At 36.3% G+C, this 20,279-nt stretch overlaps 1 protein-coding gene across 1 annotated transcript; it reads left to right on the top strand.

The window, feature by feature from the left end:
- Window positions 1-2,672: 2,672 nt before the first annotated feature.
- Window positions 2,673-18,936, top strand: LOC113498547 (putative fatty acyl-CoA reductase CG5065). Its single transcript, XM_026878584.1, has 13 exons — window positions 2,673-3,056; window positions 8,779-8,909; window positions 10,717-10,804; window positions 11,599-11,671; window positions 12,582-12,672; window positions 13,193-13,338; window positions 13,762-13,871; window positions 14,099-14,182; window positions 14,676-14,784; window positions 15,763-15,940; window positions 17,525-17,595; window positions 18,116-18,373; window positions 18,792-18,936. The coding sequence occupies exons 1-13, from the start codon at window positions 2,966-2,968 to the stop codon at window positions 18,904-18,906; spliced, it is 1,545 nt and encodes a 514-aa protein (XP_026734385.1). The 5' UTR covers window positions 2,673-2,965; the 3' UTR covers window positions 18,907-18,936.
- Window positions 18,937-20,279: the final 1,343 nt, after the last annotated feature.

Below are 20,279 nucleotides of genomic sequence, written 5' to 3'. Positions count from 1 at the left end.
TTGTTGCAGGGTATTCGATAAAATCAAATTCAAAAGTCGTTTATTCAAATTAGGCTACTAAGTAGCACTTTTTGAAGGTCAGATTACATTGGACAGCACCCAGTTTCGCCCACCTACCGCTGTACAATGGAGACACAGCGCCATCTAGTATCAATCTTACTAATTTATTTAATCCTTATGTCACGGTAAATGAGTGGTTAATGTCACCAAGAAAAACTCACTATGCTTTATGTGACACGGGTTCGATCCCTGCGTAGAACAAGCGTGATCAACGAATGTTTGTCGTAAGTCTGTGTGTCTTTGTTTACATGTCTTAAATAATAATAAATAATAAATGCGGACAACATCACATACATTGTTCTGAACCCAAAGTAAGTTGCTGAAGCACTTGTGTTATGGAATTCAGATACAACGAAGGTACCACAAACACCCAGACCCGAGACAATGTAGAAATGTTAATTTTTACATTGACCCGACCGGGGATCGAACCCGGGACCTCAGAGCTAGCGACACCTTGAAACCGGTGCGTACGCCACTCGACCACGGAGGTCGTCAAACTTGAACGACTTGAACGTGTGTGAAACATCCCGAGATACAAGAGTTAAATTTCCAACAGCGGGATTTGTTTTTTATTAAACAACATTCCTTATGTATTCTTAACCTACTTGATATAGGATAAATGGCATCCAGATATAGAGCAAATGATTACTAATATATAAAGCTGAAGAGTTTGTTTGTTTGTTTGAACGCGCTAATCTCAGTAACTACTGGTTCAAATTGAAAAATTATTTTGTTGTTTCGTTATTTATTGTTCTTTTTTTGTTCAATAGACCACTCATCGAGGAAGGTTTTAGGTTATATAACATCACGCTGCAACTAATAGGAGCGAAGATACAATGGAAAATGTGGCAAAAACGGTGAAAAATATTCATCTTCGGGGGTTTCCGTTCAAGAATTCCTAACTTATATATTCTAACCACGCGAAAGAAGTTGGGGGCAAAAGCTAGTGTTAATATGAACGTGCCACTGTTCCCATATCTTCATTATCTTCCGATATTGCTATTAGCGATAAAACTGAAATACAACCCTAAGTGTTAATGTGTCAGCTACAAAAAATAAATTTCATCGAAATTGGTCTAGTGGTTTAAGCGTGAAGAGGTTACAAATATACCAATCATTCATACGGTCATAAATACACACTTATCAACCTTTACATTTATATTATTAGTGTCATAGTATATTATATACCTATTCAAATCCAAGTCTAAAATGCAACTCCGTAAATTATGACGTAAATATAAAAAAAATTGCTGATTCTTACTTAAGGCGAATTTAATGTTAATAAAATAATTATATTTGGCATCAAATTACGTATGTTTTATACGTACGTATTATTTTCGTATATACTTACGTTAACCGACATCAAATAAAAACTATTAAGCCAAATGTGATGAAATTATGGTAAGAAATATAATAATAAACTACCACAACTTTCACACAACGCCATCTAGTCTCAAACTAAGCAGAGCTTGTATTATGAGTACTAAACCACTGATAAACATACTTATATATTTCTAAATACAGACATAATATAGATAAATTACACCCAGACACAGAACAAACGTTCGTGTTCATCACACAACAATTGTCCTGGATGGGAATCGAACCCAAGACCTCCTGTATAGCAGTCAAGGCCACTAACTACTAAACCAACAGGCCAGCTGTCAAATGACAACTATTTTTCGTGAAATAAAAAAAAATTCAACAAATCATACAGTCCAAAGTTCTGAAGTTAGAAAACTGCAAAATCGAGGACCTCCTCGTTTCTGAGACCCCAAAGTCATACAGGAGTGACCTAGTCTCCTGAGACTACTCTGACCATCAGTCAAAAACATCGGACTGGGAGCCAGAGGCTAGGGGTATTTACCTCTGTATGAAGGACTGCAACGCATTACCATACACCGACTCAAAAACGCGGATGACGTAGCACGACGGTTCAGGTTTAGTCAGTAAGATTCTGACACTACCCATTTCCTCCCCCGAGGGAGTTCGTGTCCAAGAGGATTCATGATTAGGAAAAAAGACAGTTAACGGTTCCCTTGGGCTCAAACTAAAGTGTTTCGGTGGTTTTCGTTAGTTTCATTGTAGATCCTAGCTTACAAGAGTTGCAATGACGGATATCTGTTGACTTTTAGACCAAACACCCTCTTGCAACCCTGGTAAAAGTAGAATTATAGGTCGGAATTATCGTAATCATTTCATTATTCTAGACCTTTCCCAACTATGTTGGGGTCGGCTTCCAGTCTAAACAAATGCAGCTAAGTACCAGTGTTTTACAAGGAGCGACTGCCTATGACCTCCTGAACCCATTTACCTGGGTAACACGATACCCCTTAGCAAGTCGTAACGACTGTCATTGATGCATGAATAACAGCCGGGACCCACAGTATAACATGCCTTCAGAAACAAGGTGAATTTTATAAAAAAAAATATGTTTCCCACAACTTGGAAACAAACCTCTTTTCATATAAGTCAATAAACATTGATTGTATTTCAGTAAAATCATTCTGAAGTAGGAAATACGGTTATGTCATACTGCATTTAATTATACAAATTAAAACTGCAATTGTAATGAGCAATTAAGCCACCTTAACAAGTTCACTAGTCATCGGAGTGTCGTATTACAAACGACGGCATTCGAACTCTTTCGTGCAAGCGATCAGCACTACACTATAGTTGAAAAAAAAAACAAAATCATTTATGGAACGTCAATTAAAATTTAAATTGAGAATCTTTGATTTGTAAATGGAACAGTTTTGTATTTGAATTTTTTTAATCGTGTTAATTTGAATTTTGAGTTTGGAATTGGTTTTTTGAATTCTATTGTGTTCTTTTTTTTGGAGTTTAGTTAAATTAAGTGTTGTATACGTATTTTTTTGTCTTGTTTCGTTGGAGTCGGTTAAAAATGGGTTTCTTAGAAGAACGAGATGTTAGTGATGTGCCGACTATTCCTGAGTTTTATAAAGGGAAAACTATTTTCATTACCGGAGGCTCGGGTAAGTCCAACATATTATATTATTATGCAATTAAAACAGATTGCTTTGTTTTACTTCGCCTAAGTGTGAAGAGAATAGAATTTATATTTGTTTGGTTATGTAGGAACCCACTGCTGGGCAAATGTCACCTCCTTCTCATACTAAACGTCAATGTGCTTTGCTATCTAAGGCCACGTGCGGTCCACGACAGTCAATTTTAAATTTTCTTTAGTGGCAATATACATTGGATTCAATGTAATTCGATTTTGATGTTAAGTGCCTCACAAACTGTATTCACTGTGAGTGCCAGAAGCAAGATTTTTTTTTTGGAAAAAAAATAAGAATTAATTTAGTTTTACAACCCTTTGGGTTGAACATAATATTAATAAGGCTCCACTATCTGTCTGTCATGTCGATTGCTCGTCTGTCCGTCCGCCTGTCCATCCGTCTGTCCGTCCGTCTGTCCATCCATCTGTTATATCTATCTAACACTATGGAATGCAAATAAATATATGAATATGAATATGAATAAATTCTATAGCTAGAATCAGCTAGATGGTTAAAAAAATTACTACTTATGTATTTCGTTATCGCGAAACTAAAGTGAGGTTAAGGTGAACAAAAATTGGTACTTTCATACAGGGTTAGATTACTTATTAATAGCTCTGTTCTTCCTTGTCGCTACACTCTTGCCAGAGTGGTCGTGATCGTCACGTCAGGGGTGGTGGCAAGCTTCACAATCCGCCATTAATAGCGGGAACAGTAAAATATCATCAGTAAAAAAATGTCTAAATGCGTCAGACGAACAGCGATGGGAACCTGAGCAATGAGATTGTGATTTTAGCTCACGGTTGCGGAACCAAAAAAAATGTATGTTAAAACAAGGATGTTAACAAAGTTCTATTATTAAATTATTGTTACGTTAAATAAATTACAGGCAGGTATGGTCAGCAACAAAAGTCGATTCACATCTAAGTATGTGTATGTACTATATCTTATGTATTAGTATTATTTTCCTTAGTATGTAAATAAGTAAGTCTACATATTGCACATTATGTATGTTTAATTGGATATATATATACTACCTTACCTTTATTTATAGGCACACCTACCTCTTGATATCTCTGCATTACCCTATGGTTGACTGGTAGAGAATGCCTCAGGCATTAAGTCCGCCATTGTACATTTAATGTATAGAAGTGTAAATAAATAAATAAAAAATAATATCAAAAGTTTTTATTTCATGTAGGCCGTTTACAGACCCTTTTAAAACGTTACAATAATCACCGGTATTGTAATCATAAAACCAGTTTTCAAATGTGGACCCCCACTGCTGGACATAGGCCTCTTCTCATATACCTAAGTTAGATTTGTCACCTAATATAACATCAGCAACTCATCGTTTTTTGTGGAGTTGTGTGTAGCTTTCCCGTTTTTTTTCCATAGGAATGAAATTTTGTAAAAGTGCACCTAGATTTATAATTGCAACGTTTCCATGCATTTTGGTTGTGCACTAGTGCCTGAAAAGCGGTCTGGTTTCGAAAATCTGAATATTCAGACAATGTTACATTACATTCGAATAGAAAGCGAATTTTAAACTTCAAATTTATGAATAACACTAGCTATTGCCCGCGACTTCGTCCGCGTGGTTAGAAGATATATGTTATGATTTATACCTGCCCTGTTTTTTCCACATTTTCCATTGTATCTTCGCTCCTATTAGTCGCAGCGTGATAGTATATAGCCTAAAACCTTCCTCAATGAATGGTCTATTCAACACAAAAGGAATTTTCCAATTTAAACCAGGAGTTCCTGAGATTAGCGCGTTCAAATAAACAAAAAAACTCTTCAACTTAATAATATTAAGTATAGATTCCTCTTCGACAAGTGACGTGACTTTGACTTGTCAGTTCAATACATTTGAGTGATTCGTCAGCGTTAGCGAGGAGACATGTAACTTGTCAACAGAGTCAGAATTCAGCTATTTACAATCGGCGATGGATGAATGGAAATAGGATTAAAATCAAAATCAAAATCAAAAAGTTTTTATTTCAAATAGGCCGTATCTCAGGCACGTTTAAAACGTTATATTACTTTTTGACACTATTACGATTAAATTTGATACTATTCATTATTGTAAAAAACAGATTTAGGCTTCAGCCGATTGCGTTGCTTAACGCACTTGCACGTATATAGTACTGTGCGAAAAATAAACGATTTCCAGAACATTCTCAAAGTTAATTTTAATTGTTTCGTTTAGTTTTTGTATAAGTTTAATTTATATTTAGATTTGTTATTGGGCATTGTGCATAACAATGTGTATTATGTGACTGTATTTATTTGAATACTGCTGACTAATAAATATGTTTAACTAATATGATATGGGCAAAATTTGTTTAGGTGTTTGCATGTTTTTTTAGTTTTTCAAGCTGCAAATATAGCTCAGTGGTATAGGTCTTACACTAAACACAATATGCGAGGTTCGATCCCCGCGTAGGACAAGCATTTGTATCATCCACGAATGCTTGTCCTGAGTCTGAGTGTCTTTGTGCATGTGGCTTGAAAGTTTTTGAAAGTATCCGTGACACAAGGATTAAATTCCTTAGGTACTCCGAAAGTAGTTATTTAATAAGAGAACAACTCCCTTCATGAAAAAATATAAGTATTTATTGCCTGCGGTTACCCACACGTTTTTCTAGTTAATACAATATTGTTTATAAGTCAACCATCCCCTCGTCGTCGATCGTCCGGGAGCAAGATGGGTCGATGACATGATAAAGGTCTCGGGTCGAGTCTGGATGAGGCTAGCACAGGACCGTAGAAATTGGCACGAGAAAGGGGAGGCCTATGCCCAGCAGTGGGAGGATAAAGGCTGTGGATGATGATGATGATGATGATGACCCATTCCCTTATCAAATATTGCCGTATTTTTTTAAGTGGTTTAGCCATAAAATCGTAGGCCACAGAGAATATCTTAAAAGTATAATACTAGCTGTAGTCCGCGGACCCGCCCGCTACAAATTGAAAATGATCCCACATCAACATACAATCGGGATAAAAACTCTCCCATATGTTAATCCTGGTTATGAACTATCTGTGTACTAAGTTTCATCTCAATCCGTTTAGTGGTTTTCGCGATTCGTTTTAAAGAATTTAGTTAAGTTTTTAGGTGTTTCAATTTTGATAATTTTATTTCATTCTACTCAACGAGTGATTATAATTTAGATTGTTACGTGCGTCGTCATCGCATATACAACACTTAATGTGCAAATTAAGCAAAATCTTGCAAAAAAATACGTTTGTTTCATGTTTTTTTCTGGTGATTTATTAAATGCATTGTATTCAAATGTTGACTAACTTTGGTAACTGCCTAATAAAAGTGAATGTCGGTATGTCATGTTGTAACATCTAAATTACTGATCCGATTTTGAAAGTTGTTTTGGTAATGCAAAAAACTACAATTTACATTTTCGAAGAGCAATTTTGGAAACATTTTGATAGTAACTATCGTGAGAATGATTCATTATTAAATGATGTAAAGGTTTACTCACGCGTATTTATCGGGATCGCCCGACTAGTTTTGGACCCAACCGGAGTCCTTAATCATGAGCTGAAGCGGCGGGGTCACGAGTCGATGTTCGACTCTCGACCCGGGACCGAAACTAGTCGGGCTATTCCGATAAATGGGCGTGAGTAAACCGTTACAACCTACTACTATTATAAAGGCGAAAGTTTGTAATTATGGATGTATGGATGTTTGTTACTCTTTCACGTAAAAACTACTGAATGGATTTGAATGAAACTTTACCACAATATAGCTTATACATCAGAATAACACATAGGCTACAATTTTTGAGGTTTCTAATGTGAGGTCGTAAAAAAACACATTTTTTGCGATTACATTGCAAACGCTGACTGAATCCTACAAGATAGATAGAAGGCAGGTATAAATTATAACTTATATCTTCTAACCACGCGGACGAAGTCGCGCGCAACAGCTAGTCATTTTATAATTTTGGAAATCTCGAATAAAACGTAGAAGTGCGAGTAGGTATGCGGGCGCCGCCTTGCTAGAAGACTTTTGTATTCTTAAAGGGAGAAGAGGAGGGGTCGTTTTCGGATTAACTTTGGTAGTCCAGTCTGTTCTTACAAATAGGTTTTATATGAGCCTTGAAAGTGACCCTGAGTATAAATGCCTTACACGACTTACAGGGCCCCAATTCTGATTTTAACAATGGCCGATGAATGAATGAAAATTGGTTTAAAATAACATTTTTTGTATTCACTTAAGCATTTTTCCTACATAATAATTGGAAATTCAGTACGGGACGGCACTCTGAAGGTCAATACAATGAATTTCTAATTATTGTGTTGGCAAAATGCTTAAGAGAATAGGAATAATTTCAAATTATTCATTGGCGATTGTAAATAGCAGAATCGGGGTCCAAAAAATTCGTTTCAGAGTAAGTCTGTTGGGAACCTTTGAGTTTCATATATTCAGATTTGGTTTTTTCGTCTATCTTTATGGCTATATTGCAGCGATATCTGATCTACACGCGGGTGAAGCCGCGAAAAAAGCTTGTATAAGACAAAAAAACATTAATCTATACTATCTATACTAATCTATAAAGCTGAAGAGTATGTTTGATTGTTTGTTTGAACGCGCTAATCTCAGGAACTACTGGTCCAAATTGAAAATATATTTTTGAGTTGAATAGACCATTCATCGAGGAAGACTTTAGGCTATAAACCACCATGCTGCGACTAATAGGAGCGAAGGTACAATGGAAAATGTGAAAAAAAAACAGGGCAGGTATAAATCATAACTTCTATCTTCTACCCACGGGGACGAAGTCGCGGGCAACAGCTAGTGTCGACATAAAACTGATTAAGATTAAAAAAACTTGTTATACATACATTGCCGGCAATAATACATCACTTTTAATATACAAGCTACAAAGCGCGCAATGTATTGTAAACAGGAGATATTTCTCACACCTTGTAAATGAGTTTTTTTTGTATTTATGATGCAAAAACATTGTTGTACGGTAATTAAGTAAATTACTATGTACATCATGTTTTTGAGTTAATTTTAATAAAACCTTGTAAATAAGAAGGGTTCATTGTACGACTAACAACTATTAATTTAATATTTTATTAATATTCAGCGGGAACTTAATTTACTTATCAAAAGCCAAGACATAGCAAAATGTAAAATAGTATTTTTTTTGACAAAATTTTGTCTAATGAAATTCAAACCTTAAAATGTCAAGCAATAATTGTACGATTATTGTTAACTAGCTTTTCGCTCGCGGCTTCGCCCGCGTCGAGGTCGGTTATATCGCGTTTCCGAGAGAACTCTTCAAAAGTCCCGGATAAAAACTATCCTATGTTCTTTCTCAAGGTCAACACTATCTCTGTACCAAATTTCATTAAAATCAGTTCAGTGGTTTGACGTGAAAGCGTAACAGTGAGAGTTACTTTCGCAATTATAATATTAAGTAGGGATAACCATACAAAATAGTGCTATAATTGTGCAATAATCGTGCAATTTTTGTTGGAACTCAATCTCATCATAAATGTGTTATTATGCCATAATGTAACTGAGCAATAATCATGTAAAAGAATATAGTAATAGAAAATTGTGTAATACTCGCAGTTTTTGCTGTCCATTAAACAGAAGCTCGCAGTTATTCAGAAGGAACTAAAAGCATATTTACCACTTAAACTTCTGTTTTTTCAGGATTTATGGGGAAAGTCTTGATTGAGAAGCTCCTCTACTCCTGCTCGGAGCTGGACAGGATCTACATCCTCATGAGGAACAAGAAGGGAGTGAAGTCAGAAGATAGACTAGATCAGATGTATTCTTCTCAGGTAGGTTGTTGAAGAAGAGAGGAGCAAGAATAGTGTTTATACTGCTGTAGAATAAGAACCAGCTCCTGTTATAGGTATAGGTCGGTTTCTAGTCTAACCGGATTTACAAGGAGCGACTGCCTATCTGAACTCCTCAACCCAGTTATCTGGGCAACACGATACCCCTTGGTTAGACTGGTTGTCAGACTTTCTTTTGACTACCTATAACGACTATCAAAGGTGAATAATTACAAATGGGACCTACAATTTAAAGCGATTTTTTCTGCAACACGGTGGATCGTTATGACTTAGATGGTCACCCATCCACAGAACGACAGTATAAAGCGTTGCTTAACCTGTTACCGGTCAACTTGTGCATAAATTATACTATTTCTATACTAATAATATAGAGCTGAATGAATAACTGAATATTGTAAATTTGACTGAACGGATAGCCAAGTGGTTTCCCTTCCAAACTCTCTGTGCGCGACGTGTCGCAGGTTCGATCCCCGTAAGAACAATTATTTTTGTGATTCAGGAATGCTTCTTAAGTCTCTTGTGCATATGACTTGAATATTTGTGAAACCCTCCGCGAGACTAGAATTTGGAAGAATTTTTTTCTTTAATTCGGGAGGCATTTAAACGATCTACTGAATCGATTTTGATACTCATTTTATCAATCGATAGCTATTTTATTTGTGAGTGTCATAGCCTCGTTGTATTAACTCGAAAAATACCACGTAATCAGCTGATCAGCGTAATTTTTAATCTATAATGTTCACACATATGACTTTAACATGCCTAATCCAAAGTATGAAACTACGCAACGACTCTTTCGACATTCGACCTTATATCGTAGGACAATAAATATTCATAAAGAAAAGCATTCTATTTTAAATAGAGCAAAGTTCAAGATTCTTAAACAATTAATAAACGCGGTTTGGTAATTATTTTTTTTATGTAATAATCGTAGAACAATCATTTGTGTGACCCACGAATGCTTGTCCTGAGTCTTTTTGTCTTTGTGCATATGAATTGAATGATTGTGAAACTGAACAAGACATTTGGACATCTTTGCCTGTTACATTACACTGACAAATCCCTTAAATGTATTGGACTGACAAGTCAAAGTCACGTCATTTGCCGAAAAGGAATATCATTCCTATACATTTCATATTTTTATCAGTCTATTTATTCCGGTGCTACGATTCCGCAGTCACATTGTCAAGTGCTTACTCGCTACGAAATCCATTAATGAAGTATTTATTAATTAACATTTAATTAAAGACGGTTGGTAGGTCGCGTACGAAATGTACTAAAGGTTAAAAACGAATAATGCGAGGAATAGTCTTGTATAAAATAAATAGGCGTAATAGGCTCTAATAGAAGTAACTTTATTTCTAGCCTATTTTACAAAATACGTTGTTTTTGTTTTTTATATAAAAATCGAGGAAAAATTACGATTGGTTTCTAGGGATTCGTAAACAGAGGGTAAAAATGTCCTATGAGACTCCGCTCTATCATATCCGTTTGTCCGTCCATATGTTAAGGGACTGGATCTCATGAAATGTGATAGCTCGACGGATGACATATTTTTGTTGCCGCAGCTCTATAATCCATAAAACATAAAATTTAGGTTAAGCAACGCTTGGATGATAAGCAAAAAGATTTCTTTGAACAATTTTTTTCGGCCTATTTGTACAAGTATTTGTGAATCACATAAATTATAGTACGCAGACATCAAACTAAAAACATGTCACAAATCAACGTGGTGGGTTTAGTACAGAGCTATTCGTGCATAAAAATAATATCCTACGTCTTATTTCAGTGCTTCGACCGTCTTCGAGCGGAAAAACCAAATCTATTTGCATCCAAGGTGTTTGTCGTCGCTGGAGATGTCCTAGAAGTTGGACTAGGTGAGGGTTTACTCATCATATTATTATTACAACTCTTTTCGTAGGACGGATCGGACCGCACCTACGGTTTACTCACGCGTCTTTATCGGGATCGCCCGACTAGTTTCGGTATAAACCGGAGTCCTTAATCGTGAGCTGACGCGTTGACGATAATTACTTAGCTGATTAAAATTAAGTTTGGGAAATTTGGTTTTATTGGAAAATTCTCTAAACTTTTGAGAGAATATTGTTATGTTGTAATAAAAAACAAAGGTTTTACACAAAGCTGTCTAGTCTCAAACTAAGCAAAGCTTGTATTATGAGTAGAAGACTAGTGGCAAACATATATTCCTAAATACATACATATATACATAACGTAAATACTGACGACTTCCGTGGTCGAGTGGCGTACGCACCGGTTTCAAGGTGTCGCTAGCTCTGAGGTCCCGGGTTCGATCCCCGGTCGGGTCAATGTAAAAATTCACATTTCTACATTGTCTCGGGTCTGGGTGTTTGTGGTACCTTCGTTGTATCTGAATTCCATAACACAAGTGCTTCAGCAACTTACTTTGGGTTCAGAACAATGTATGTGATGTTGTCCGCATTTATTTATTTATTATTAAAATAAATTACTCCCAGACACAAATCATCGTGCTCATCACACAAACATTTGTCCTGGGTGGAAATCAACCTCCGGTATAACAGTTAGGCCTATAATTTAGTAGATCAATAGGCCAGTCATTTCTCTCATGATTATAATGGTTTCCATATTTTTCATCCAGGTTTCTTAATTTCCTCTGTATTATATCTTTCAGGTATGTCTCAAGAAGACCGCGCCCTGCTAGTCAATCGTGTGAACATCATTTTTCATGTTGCCGCAAGTGTAAGGTAAATGTCAATCATTTACATATTTTTAGGGTTCCGTAAGTAAAAGGTAAAAACAGAACCAATAGGGTATTTGATTAAATCTTCTAATATATAAAATTCCCGTGTCACGATGTTAGTTACCGTACTCCTCCGAAACGGCTTAACCGATTTTTACCAAATTTTATATGCGTATTCAGTAGGTCTGAGAATCGACGAACATCTATTTTTCATACCCCTAAGTGTTCAGGGCTGCTGGACGAATTTTTTTTTTTTTATAATGTTTCATTAAAAATACATGCAACTAGGAAAAAATATTAGGCAAAACAACGTTTGCTGGGTGAGCTAGTTTAATAATATAAATCTGTATTGTCCGTCACTCAGATTGCCAATAAATATGGAATACGTGTTTTTCAATTGATCACATAATTAAAAAGTAAAGAAGATTAAAACCAATTAAGTATTAATCAAGTACGGGGCTAGTTACATCACTTGCTAGTAAAAAGCGTACTGGTAAGTGACGTCACAGGCGATTTTTAATCACTGATTCCCTTAATTCTTTCTTTACGAGATAAAAGAAAAAATATGTATCCAATGTTTTTGGAAATCTGTCTGACTCACTAAACAGATATTTTTTTTGTCAAATACTTTATTTCTATTACTCTCTGTCAGTCACCAGACTGAATGTGATGTCCGGAACTACAAATCCGATTTAAGTCATTATTGTTGCACTAGGTATTGTTCAATTAAAGGAAGACCTACTACTACTACTACTTACAAGTTTCATCAAAATCGGTTTAGTTGTTTTTGAGAAAGAGCTTTTTTGTTTTGTTACATTCTTTTTAAACATACTCTACAAGTGTTATAGGCACAATTTTGAAGACGATTTTTTAAATAATTAGTACTTTGACATCTAATTTGGCTTTTGTCGTAGATTCGACGATCCCCTAGAATTTGCAGTGAGGATGAACCTCAGAGGGACGAAGGAAATGGTGGATTTGGCGAAGGAAGTCAGGAATCTATCTGTAAGATTCATTTTTTTACTTTGAATCGAATGTAAAGCTCGCATACATTAATACACACACATCATATGAGTAAGTTATGGAATTGCTTGAATTTTCTTCTCCATAGGAATGACATTTTGGAACCGAACATCTAGAGTTAGTAGTTGTCTGTTTTGGGTCTACAATCTACAAGAAATGAAATTCTTTGATGATATTTTAATTTGTAGTGTAACAATTATTTTCCTGTGGCTCCCCCACGTGGGATATTGTTGTAAAAAATCATCCTGTTTTTAAGTTGAATACAACCCTATGTCACTTCTAATCCCTAAAAGAACATGTATGCAAAGTTTCATGACAATCACTTAGCGTAACAAACACACTTACATTCACATTTATAATATTAAGTAAGGATATTATGTATCTTTTTATAGATATACATATAACATTCCCAATTTTCGTAAAAGCTAAACTAAGCATAAACTTTAATCCATTAATTTGATTTTAACTAAACCTCAAAAATATCGTCGTCCTTTTCTTTCAGGCATTCGTCCACGTATCGACGTCCTACTCGAACACAAACCGGGACACTATTGAGGAGGTCCTGTACCCTCCTCTGGCTGACTGGAGAGACACTCTGGAAGTCTGCGAGAACACCGATCCTCATTACCTGAAAGTACTGACTCCTAAGTATGTACTTTCCCACGTTTTATACTTTTCTTGTATGTTTTGTTTGTCGTTCCGGTTGGATTTTTGCAACTAAATTTTGAGGCACTTCCCGATAAGCTAGCAGGCTAAAATTTTCAGGGTAGCTTCAAACCGATAACACTGAAATTTACAACTATAAAAACGACTGGACTCATTTTGGTAAAATTTGAATAGAGTGACATTCGATTGCACGGATAGCCTGCTTGACGTCTCCACGCCAAACCCACTGAACGCGACACATTTTTGTATCCGCGTGCATTTTTGATTAAAAATTCTCAACAATTCTTTTGCCTATTGGGCCTGTGACCCCGTGAAAGCTTTTAACCCCGACCCGGACCCGGTCTTTGCAAATCAGAAAAAAACCTGTTAAAAGCGTTCTAAAAACATATTTCGTAATATTTTCAGATATTTGGGAGAGATGCCCAATACATATGTGTTCACGAAGCAGTTAGCCGAGCACGTGATCTTCGAGAATAAGGGACAACTACCAATCGTAGTCATCAGACCTTCTATTGGTAAGACAAAGAACTAACTGTTGACGATACGTAATTTTATTAAATGAGGCAACGGTCTACTCACGCGTATTTATCGGGAGTGCTCGACTAGTTTCGGACGCAACCGGAGTCCTTAATCTTGATCGAGTCGCGATTACGCGTGATTAAACTGTCGCATCATTTGATAATGAATCAGTCTCACGATAGTTACTATGAAAATAAATAAAGTTTTATAATTTATATTTCAGTAATATCCAGTGTTTCTGAGCCGATGCCAGGATGGATAGAGAACTTCAACGGACCTGTAGGTCTCATGGTAGCTGCTGGGAAAGGTAAGCTACTGTCATAATTAAATGAAAGCATTTATTCTGTAGTTGGATATAATAAAGAATAACTGCACGGATAGCCGAGTGGTTGAGGTCACCACAACAAATTTACTGTATGCGATGTTATGTTTCGCAGATTACATCCTCAGCAAGATCAATTGTTTGAGTGATTCACGAATGCTTTTTTCAAGTCTGGGTGTCTTTGTGCATGTGACTTGAGTGTTTGGGAAAAGGCCCTGCGACGCAAGGGTTAAATTGATCTGTGAGGGAGTCTACAGTCAAATATATTTCTCTTACTTATCAAATACATTTGAATGCACTGTGCGCGACGTGTCGCGAGTGCGATCCCCGCGTAGGACAAACTTGTGTGATCCAAGAATACTTGTTCTGAATTTGGACGTACATGTGACTTGAGTGTTCGTGAAAAGCCCCTTCTAGACATGGAATACATTGATCTGTGAGGGAGTCTATTGTTAAATATATTTATGTCTTTTTCCAGGTATCATGCGCAGTTCTTACTCGGATCCTGACCTCATATCTGATTATATGCCGGTGGATATCTCCATCAAAACCTTAATCACAGCTGCTTGGATGCGGGGAACCAAAGAGTAAGAGAGTTTTCGCACTATATCTATTCCAAAACTAAGTTAATCTTGTGTACTATATTATTCCATAAAATGAAATCTGAAACCTAGGGGAGGATGGTTTTTGTTTCTTCTGGTAAAACAGCCTGTGAGCAAAAAAACATTTCTCCGAGCACTAACACAGAAAGAATCACTCAAATGTATTGAATGTTATTAACATAAATTCGAAGTTCTCTTTTCAAATGCTGTTTAACATTGTCGCGGAGATTTGACTGGTCAATTGCTCTAGTGGCCCTGATTGCTTTACAACGGGATCGATACCCGCGACGACGAACGTTTGAACGACTGTTTCTATGATAAGCAAGATCATTTGTTCTGTGTCTAGGTCTAATTTTTCTTTATTTATTTATTGAGAATTACAAAAGCATATTATCTGTTATCTTGAATTCATTTACATAATTAATTTGCTCAGATAAAGAACTTTAATTTTGGTTTTACTTTTTTTATTCTTCATTTTTGGTTTATGATTCTTAATTCTGGATTTCTGGTGATTACCTAAGGTTTATTTCTGTTTTATTAGTTTTTGTAGCTGCTCGTGGCTAAGCTATAACCGCATAAGTGATTCGATCACAGGTTAAGCTATGCTTGACGCGGTTGGTCCGTAGATGGGTGACCATCTTTGTCATAACGAGTTCCTCTGTGTTTCGGAAGGCACGTTAAATTGTGGGTCCGGGCTGTAATTCCTACATCTTTGACAGTCGTTACATGTAGTCAGAAGCTTGAAAAAGTCTGACAGCCAGTCTAACCAAGGGTATTGTGTTGCCCAGGTAACTGGGTTAAGGAGGTCAGATAAGCAGTCGTTCCTTGTAAAACACTGGTACTTAGCTGAAACCGGTTGGACTGGTAGCCGACCCCAACATAGTTGGGAAAAGGCTAGGCCGATGATGATGATAGTTTTTGTTTCTTGATCTTGATCATGTTTTTGTTTGCTCTCTTCATCAGGTTATCACCAACCGATGACATCCCGATCTACAACTGTTGCTCCGGCAAGCACCAGACCATCACGATGGGGCAGATGATCCAGCTGAGCAAAGAGATCTACCCCTCCGTACCCCTCAACGATATGCTGTGGGCTATTGGAGGCGATATCACCACTTCGAAGACCATACATTATATTAAGGTAACGCAATAACGAAAAAAATAAAAATTAAAACCGTCTCAAAAAAACCTACGGAGCCAAACTTGATTTTTTTTTGGGATGAAATGAGGGTACTTTTTCGTTTTTTTTTTTAAAATCAGTTCAGCCTGGCCGAAATTTTGAGGTGACAAGCGTTAAAAAAACTTACGACGTATTGAGAACCTCCTCTTAAATTTTTAAAAAACCTGCCTTTTATTATCAACTAGCTTTTGCCCGCGACTTCGTTCGCGTGGAACAGTGACTTCCGGCAGATTTTTGGTTTTACTCACATAGTTCCCGATCTCGCGGGATTTTTGAGAAGTTCCCGCTCCCGCAGGATTTTTGGGATAAAAACTATCCTATGTCCAACCAAATGCGTGTAACGAAACCATAGCGCGATCTATTTCGATCCCAACGCCATCTATCGACCATAGTGACAACTCGGATTATTTATCTATACTCCGTTCGGGCATTTTCTTTGTACGTATACGTATACGTATACTTTGTACGTATAAGTAGTATTATATTTTTTATATGTTATTTTATTATTTTTTTCATACCTTTTTACTATTTATTTACTTTTTTCCGATGAATTAAAACAACATGAACCGAACTCGTGTAACGATCGACACCATTGCGCGTAGTACTAATAGAATTATCTATACTCCGTTAGAGCATTTTCTTTGTAGTAAAACTTTTATAATATTAATATTATTTTTTTTACACCTTTTTACTGTTTATTTACATTTTTCTGATGGATTTTCCGATGAATTAAAACAATAACATGAACCGAACACGTGTAATGACACCATTGCGCGATTAACGCCATCTATCTACGGAGCATAGGAACAGCTCGACATTTGACCAATAGATGGCACTATTATATAGTATGTCCGTAATAAATTTTATTTTTTATTTTTATTTTTTGTAATAAAAACTATCCTATGTCCTTTCTCAAGTTTCAAACTATGTCTGTACCAAATTTCACACAAATCGGTTCAGTAGTTTAGGCGTGAAGAAAAGACAGACAGACAGACAGAAAGACAGACAGACAGAGTTACTTTCGCATTTATAATATTAGTTTGGATATACTTAAACTAGCTGTTGCCAAAGTCAAAAATCGAAAATGACGCCACGGGAATATAAGTCGGGATAAAAACTATCCTATTGATCTTGGTTATGAACTATCTGTGTACCAAGTTTCGTTAAAATCCGTTCAGTGGTTTTTGCGTGAAAGAGGGACGAACATCCATACATAAAAACATTTATGTATTATACTAGTTGTTGCCCGCGACTCCGTCTGCATGGACTTCAGTTTCGGTGGTCCCCGTTTCCATGTAAATACATCCCCTTTGAGATCTTATAGCTTTTACACACCTTTTAAATTTCCCCCTCGGGAACTATTTCAAAAATCGGGATAATAGGGTCTTATGTTCTTTTCCATGTCAATGGCTATATGCATGCCAAATTTCATCCAAATCCGTTCAGCCGTTTTTGAGTGATTGAGTAACAAACATCCAAACATCCACACTTTCATATTTATAATCCTTGTGTGACAAATGTGTAAAATCAGTTTTTCTGTTTCAGGTGATTCTTCTTCATTTGCTGCCGGCTATATTTGTGGATACTCTGCTATGGATTCTGGGGAAAAAACCTATGTGAGTATTATCATCACTATCATCATTATCATAATGTCTGAAAGTGTTTTGTTCCTATGTTTTTTTCTAGACGAGTAATTTCCTAGAAATATTTTATACCGCAAAACAACTTTGGCTGGTTTAGCCAATATGCATAAAATAATGTTTCTTAGTTTATACCATTCCGAATGAACTTACCTAGCTTCAAATGAACCTAACTGCACGAAGAGCCGGGTCGTATAGTCCAACACCGACACGTTATGCGCGACATGTTGCGGGTTCGATCCCCGTGTAGCACAAGCAATTGTGTACGACATATTGGACTGAATCTAGGTGTCATTGTGCATGTGACTTGAATGTTTGTGAACCCCCGGCGACACAATAATTTAATTCAATACTCAATTATTTATTGCGTTCCATAATGTACATCAAGGTCTTAAAATCTAATAATACAGAACCATTATGGACACTGTCGGGCACATATTGCAGCAATATTTAAAAGGAAAAAAGAATACCCCAAATATTCTATTGTAAATTTCAGGCTGGTCAAAGTACAACGCAGGATCTACATCGCGAACCTCGCGCTCACGTACTTTATAACCAAGCAATGGACTTTTGACAATACAAATCTAGTCGCATTAAGATCGAAAATTAAGAAGGAGGATGAAAAGGACTTCTACTACGATATGGAAACCCTGGACAAGTTTAAATACTTCGTGAACTCTATTATTGGTGGGAGGAAGTTCTTGTTGCATGAGAAAGATGAGGACTTGCCGAGGGCCAAAGCTCATTATAAAAGGTAACCTAATTATAATTATAATAAAGTTCTCAATAAGGCCTCTGCAAGTGTGCAGGCTGGACCAGTGTTCCCGTGCACGCCTCAAAAAGGACCGGGTCTTTACCGGGTCTCTTGATATAGTTATCCCTTGAAAGAAAACAGACAATAATAATATTACCTATATACGTTCATCTGCTGAGCACATATCTCTTGATATATAAGGTCAGTTTGAGACTTGATCGCCACGCCAACTCACAGTGGGTTGGTGATTTTCAGATTTCAACATTAGAAATTTTGTTTCTTTTAAGCCTATTTGTTCAAATTCTTCAGTGTAGATTCATTAAACTTGACTGTATTTTCTATCCACATCGAATCCAATGAGAAACATATCAATTATTGTACAATTTCTCTCACCTTACTTCTGTCTCCTTCTTTCTAGGATGGTGATCCTGGACAAGGTGGTCCAGTTCATCTTCTACGGCTACATAACCTGGTGGACCTTACACCTGGAGAGCGTGCAGCACTATATGAATGTCATATTCAGTGCCTTCTGAATTGTTCTTGATAAATAAAGGTTAAGTTTTAAGTTTTCAAACCTGTGTTTTTTTGCCTCTAAGTCATTGCGACCTTTTTACCCTTCTCATTTTTTTTAACTTGAATATATAATTGTGGTACATAAGGCGATTGAACTTATTCCGCCTTCTATCCCCCTCTTTATCAAGGGTCTTGCCAATATATAGCATTAGAACAGAAAAGGAAAAAAAACTGAGAATGGATGGAAAGTACCGGGCATCAAACCTCGGTACTCTTAGTTTAACAACCGAGAAAACTTCTCTTCTAGAGGAAGTAGAGGTGGCTGAACTGACAGTCTGTCAAAACTACTCTATGCACACTGGTGGTCCATTATGCAAGGGTTGGTAACTAGCGCCTAAGTGCGAAAAATATGTGTATGGGAATGACATTCTTTTCGACAAGTGACGTGACTTTGACTTGTCAGTTCAATACATTTGAGCGATTCGTCAGCGTTAGCGCTTCGAGAAATAACATTTATTATAATGGTCCTGGATTTATAAGCATTCAAAATTAGGTTAAAAAGTCGCCGAATGACAATTTGTTTTATTCATTTTAACTCGATCGAAAGCGGAATATTTTAATAATTAATTTATTCTGTAAAACAAAGAAATATGTTGGTCACTCACCGCTTATTTTTGTAAAACAAAACAAAGTAAGACGTGGAATGAAATAAATAAAAACAATGTATTTTGTTACATCAACACGTGGGGCCTTGTAGCCAGGCCAGAATCCTTAGCGAAATGACATACAACAATCGTTAGTATAGATATAATATTTTCGAAAATTAGTATAACAACGACAGTTCTAACTCACGTGATGAAAAGCACTATTTCCATAAATTTTCATTCAGTAATCTTGTTTTTTGAACGCTAGCACCTTTAGAAATATGAGGTTAGTTTGCCTGATTCTCTGACATGATTAAATCCCACTAATATTATAAAGGCGAAAGTTTGTGTGTGTGTATGTTTGTTACGTCTTCACGTCAAAACGGCTGAACCGATTTTAATGAAATTTGGTTTAGAGTTAACTGACACCCTGGATTAACACAAAGGGTACGATTTAGTACGAGAAAATATCTTATTTCCTAACCACGCGGACGAAGTTACGGGCAACAGCTAGTTTTGTTAAATATATGAAATACATACTTACATAAATAACACATAGAACACAACAGTTGGTTGCAACAAGAAAAGTGAGTGTTTAAAAACGTGGGAAAAAACTGGTTGGGAACTACCGATGAGGAAGAAACCTTATCAATATTGAGCGGATTATTACAAATTGACCAGTGTCTGTCTAACACAGTTAATAAATAAATTGTAAATAAATAAATAAATGCGGACAACATCACATTCAT

This window comes from Trichoplusia ni, chromosome 11, assembly GCF_003590095.1.
Source record: "Trichoplusia ni isolate ovarian cell line Hi5 chromosome 11, tn1, whole genome shotgun sequence".
Taxonomy (NCBI): Eukaryota; Metazoa; Arthropoda; class Insecta; order Lepidoptera; family Noctuidae; genus Trichoplusia; species Trichoplusia ni.
The sequence above is the reverse complement of the archived record's forward strand: the minus strand, read 5'-3'. Positions and strand labels throughout refer to the sequence as shown.

Excerpts from the sequence above, each read along its gene's own strand:
- LOC113498547 (XM_026878584.1), top strand. The coding sequence starts at position 2,966 with ATGGGTTTCTTAGAAGAACGAGATGTTAGTGATGTGCCGACTATTCCT. Across the intron at positions 8,910-10,716 it reads ATCAGATGTATTCTTCTCAG|TGCTTCGACCGTCTTCGAGC; the intron begins GTAGGTTGTTGA and ends GTCTTATTTCAG. Across the intron at positions 10,805-11,598 it reads TGTCCTAGAAGTTGGACTAG|GTATGTCTCAAGAAGACCGC; the intron begins GTGAGGGTTTAC and ends TATATCTTTCAG.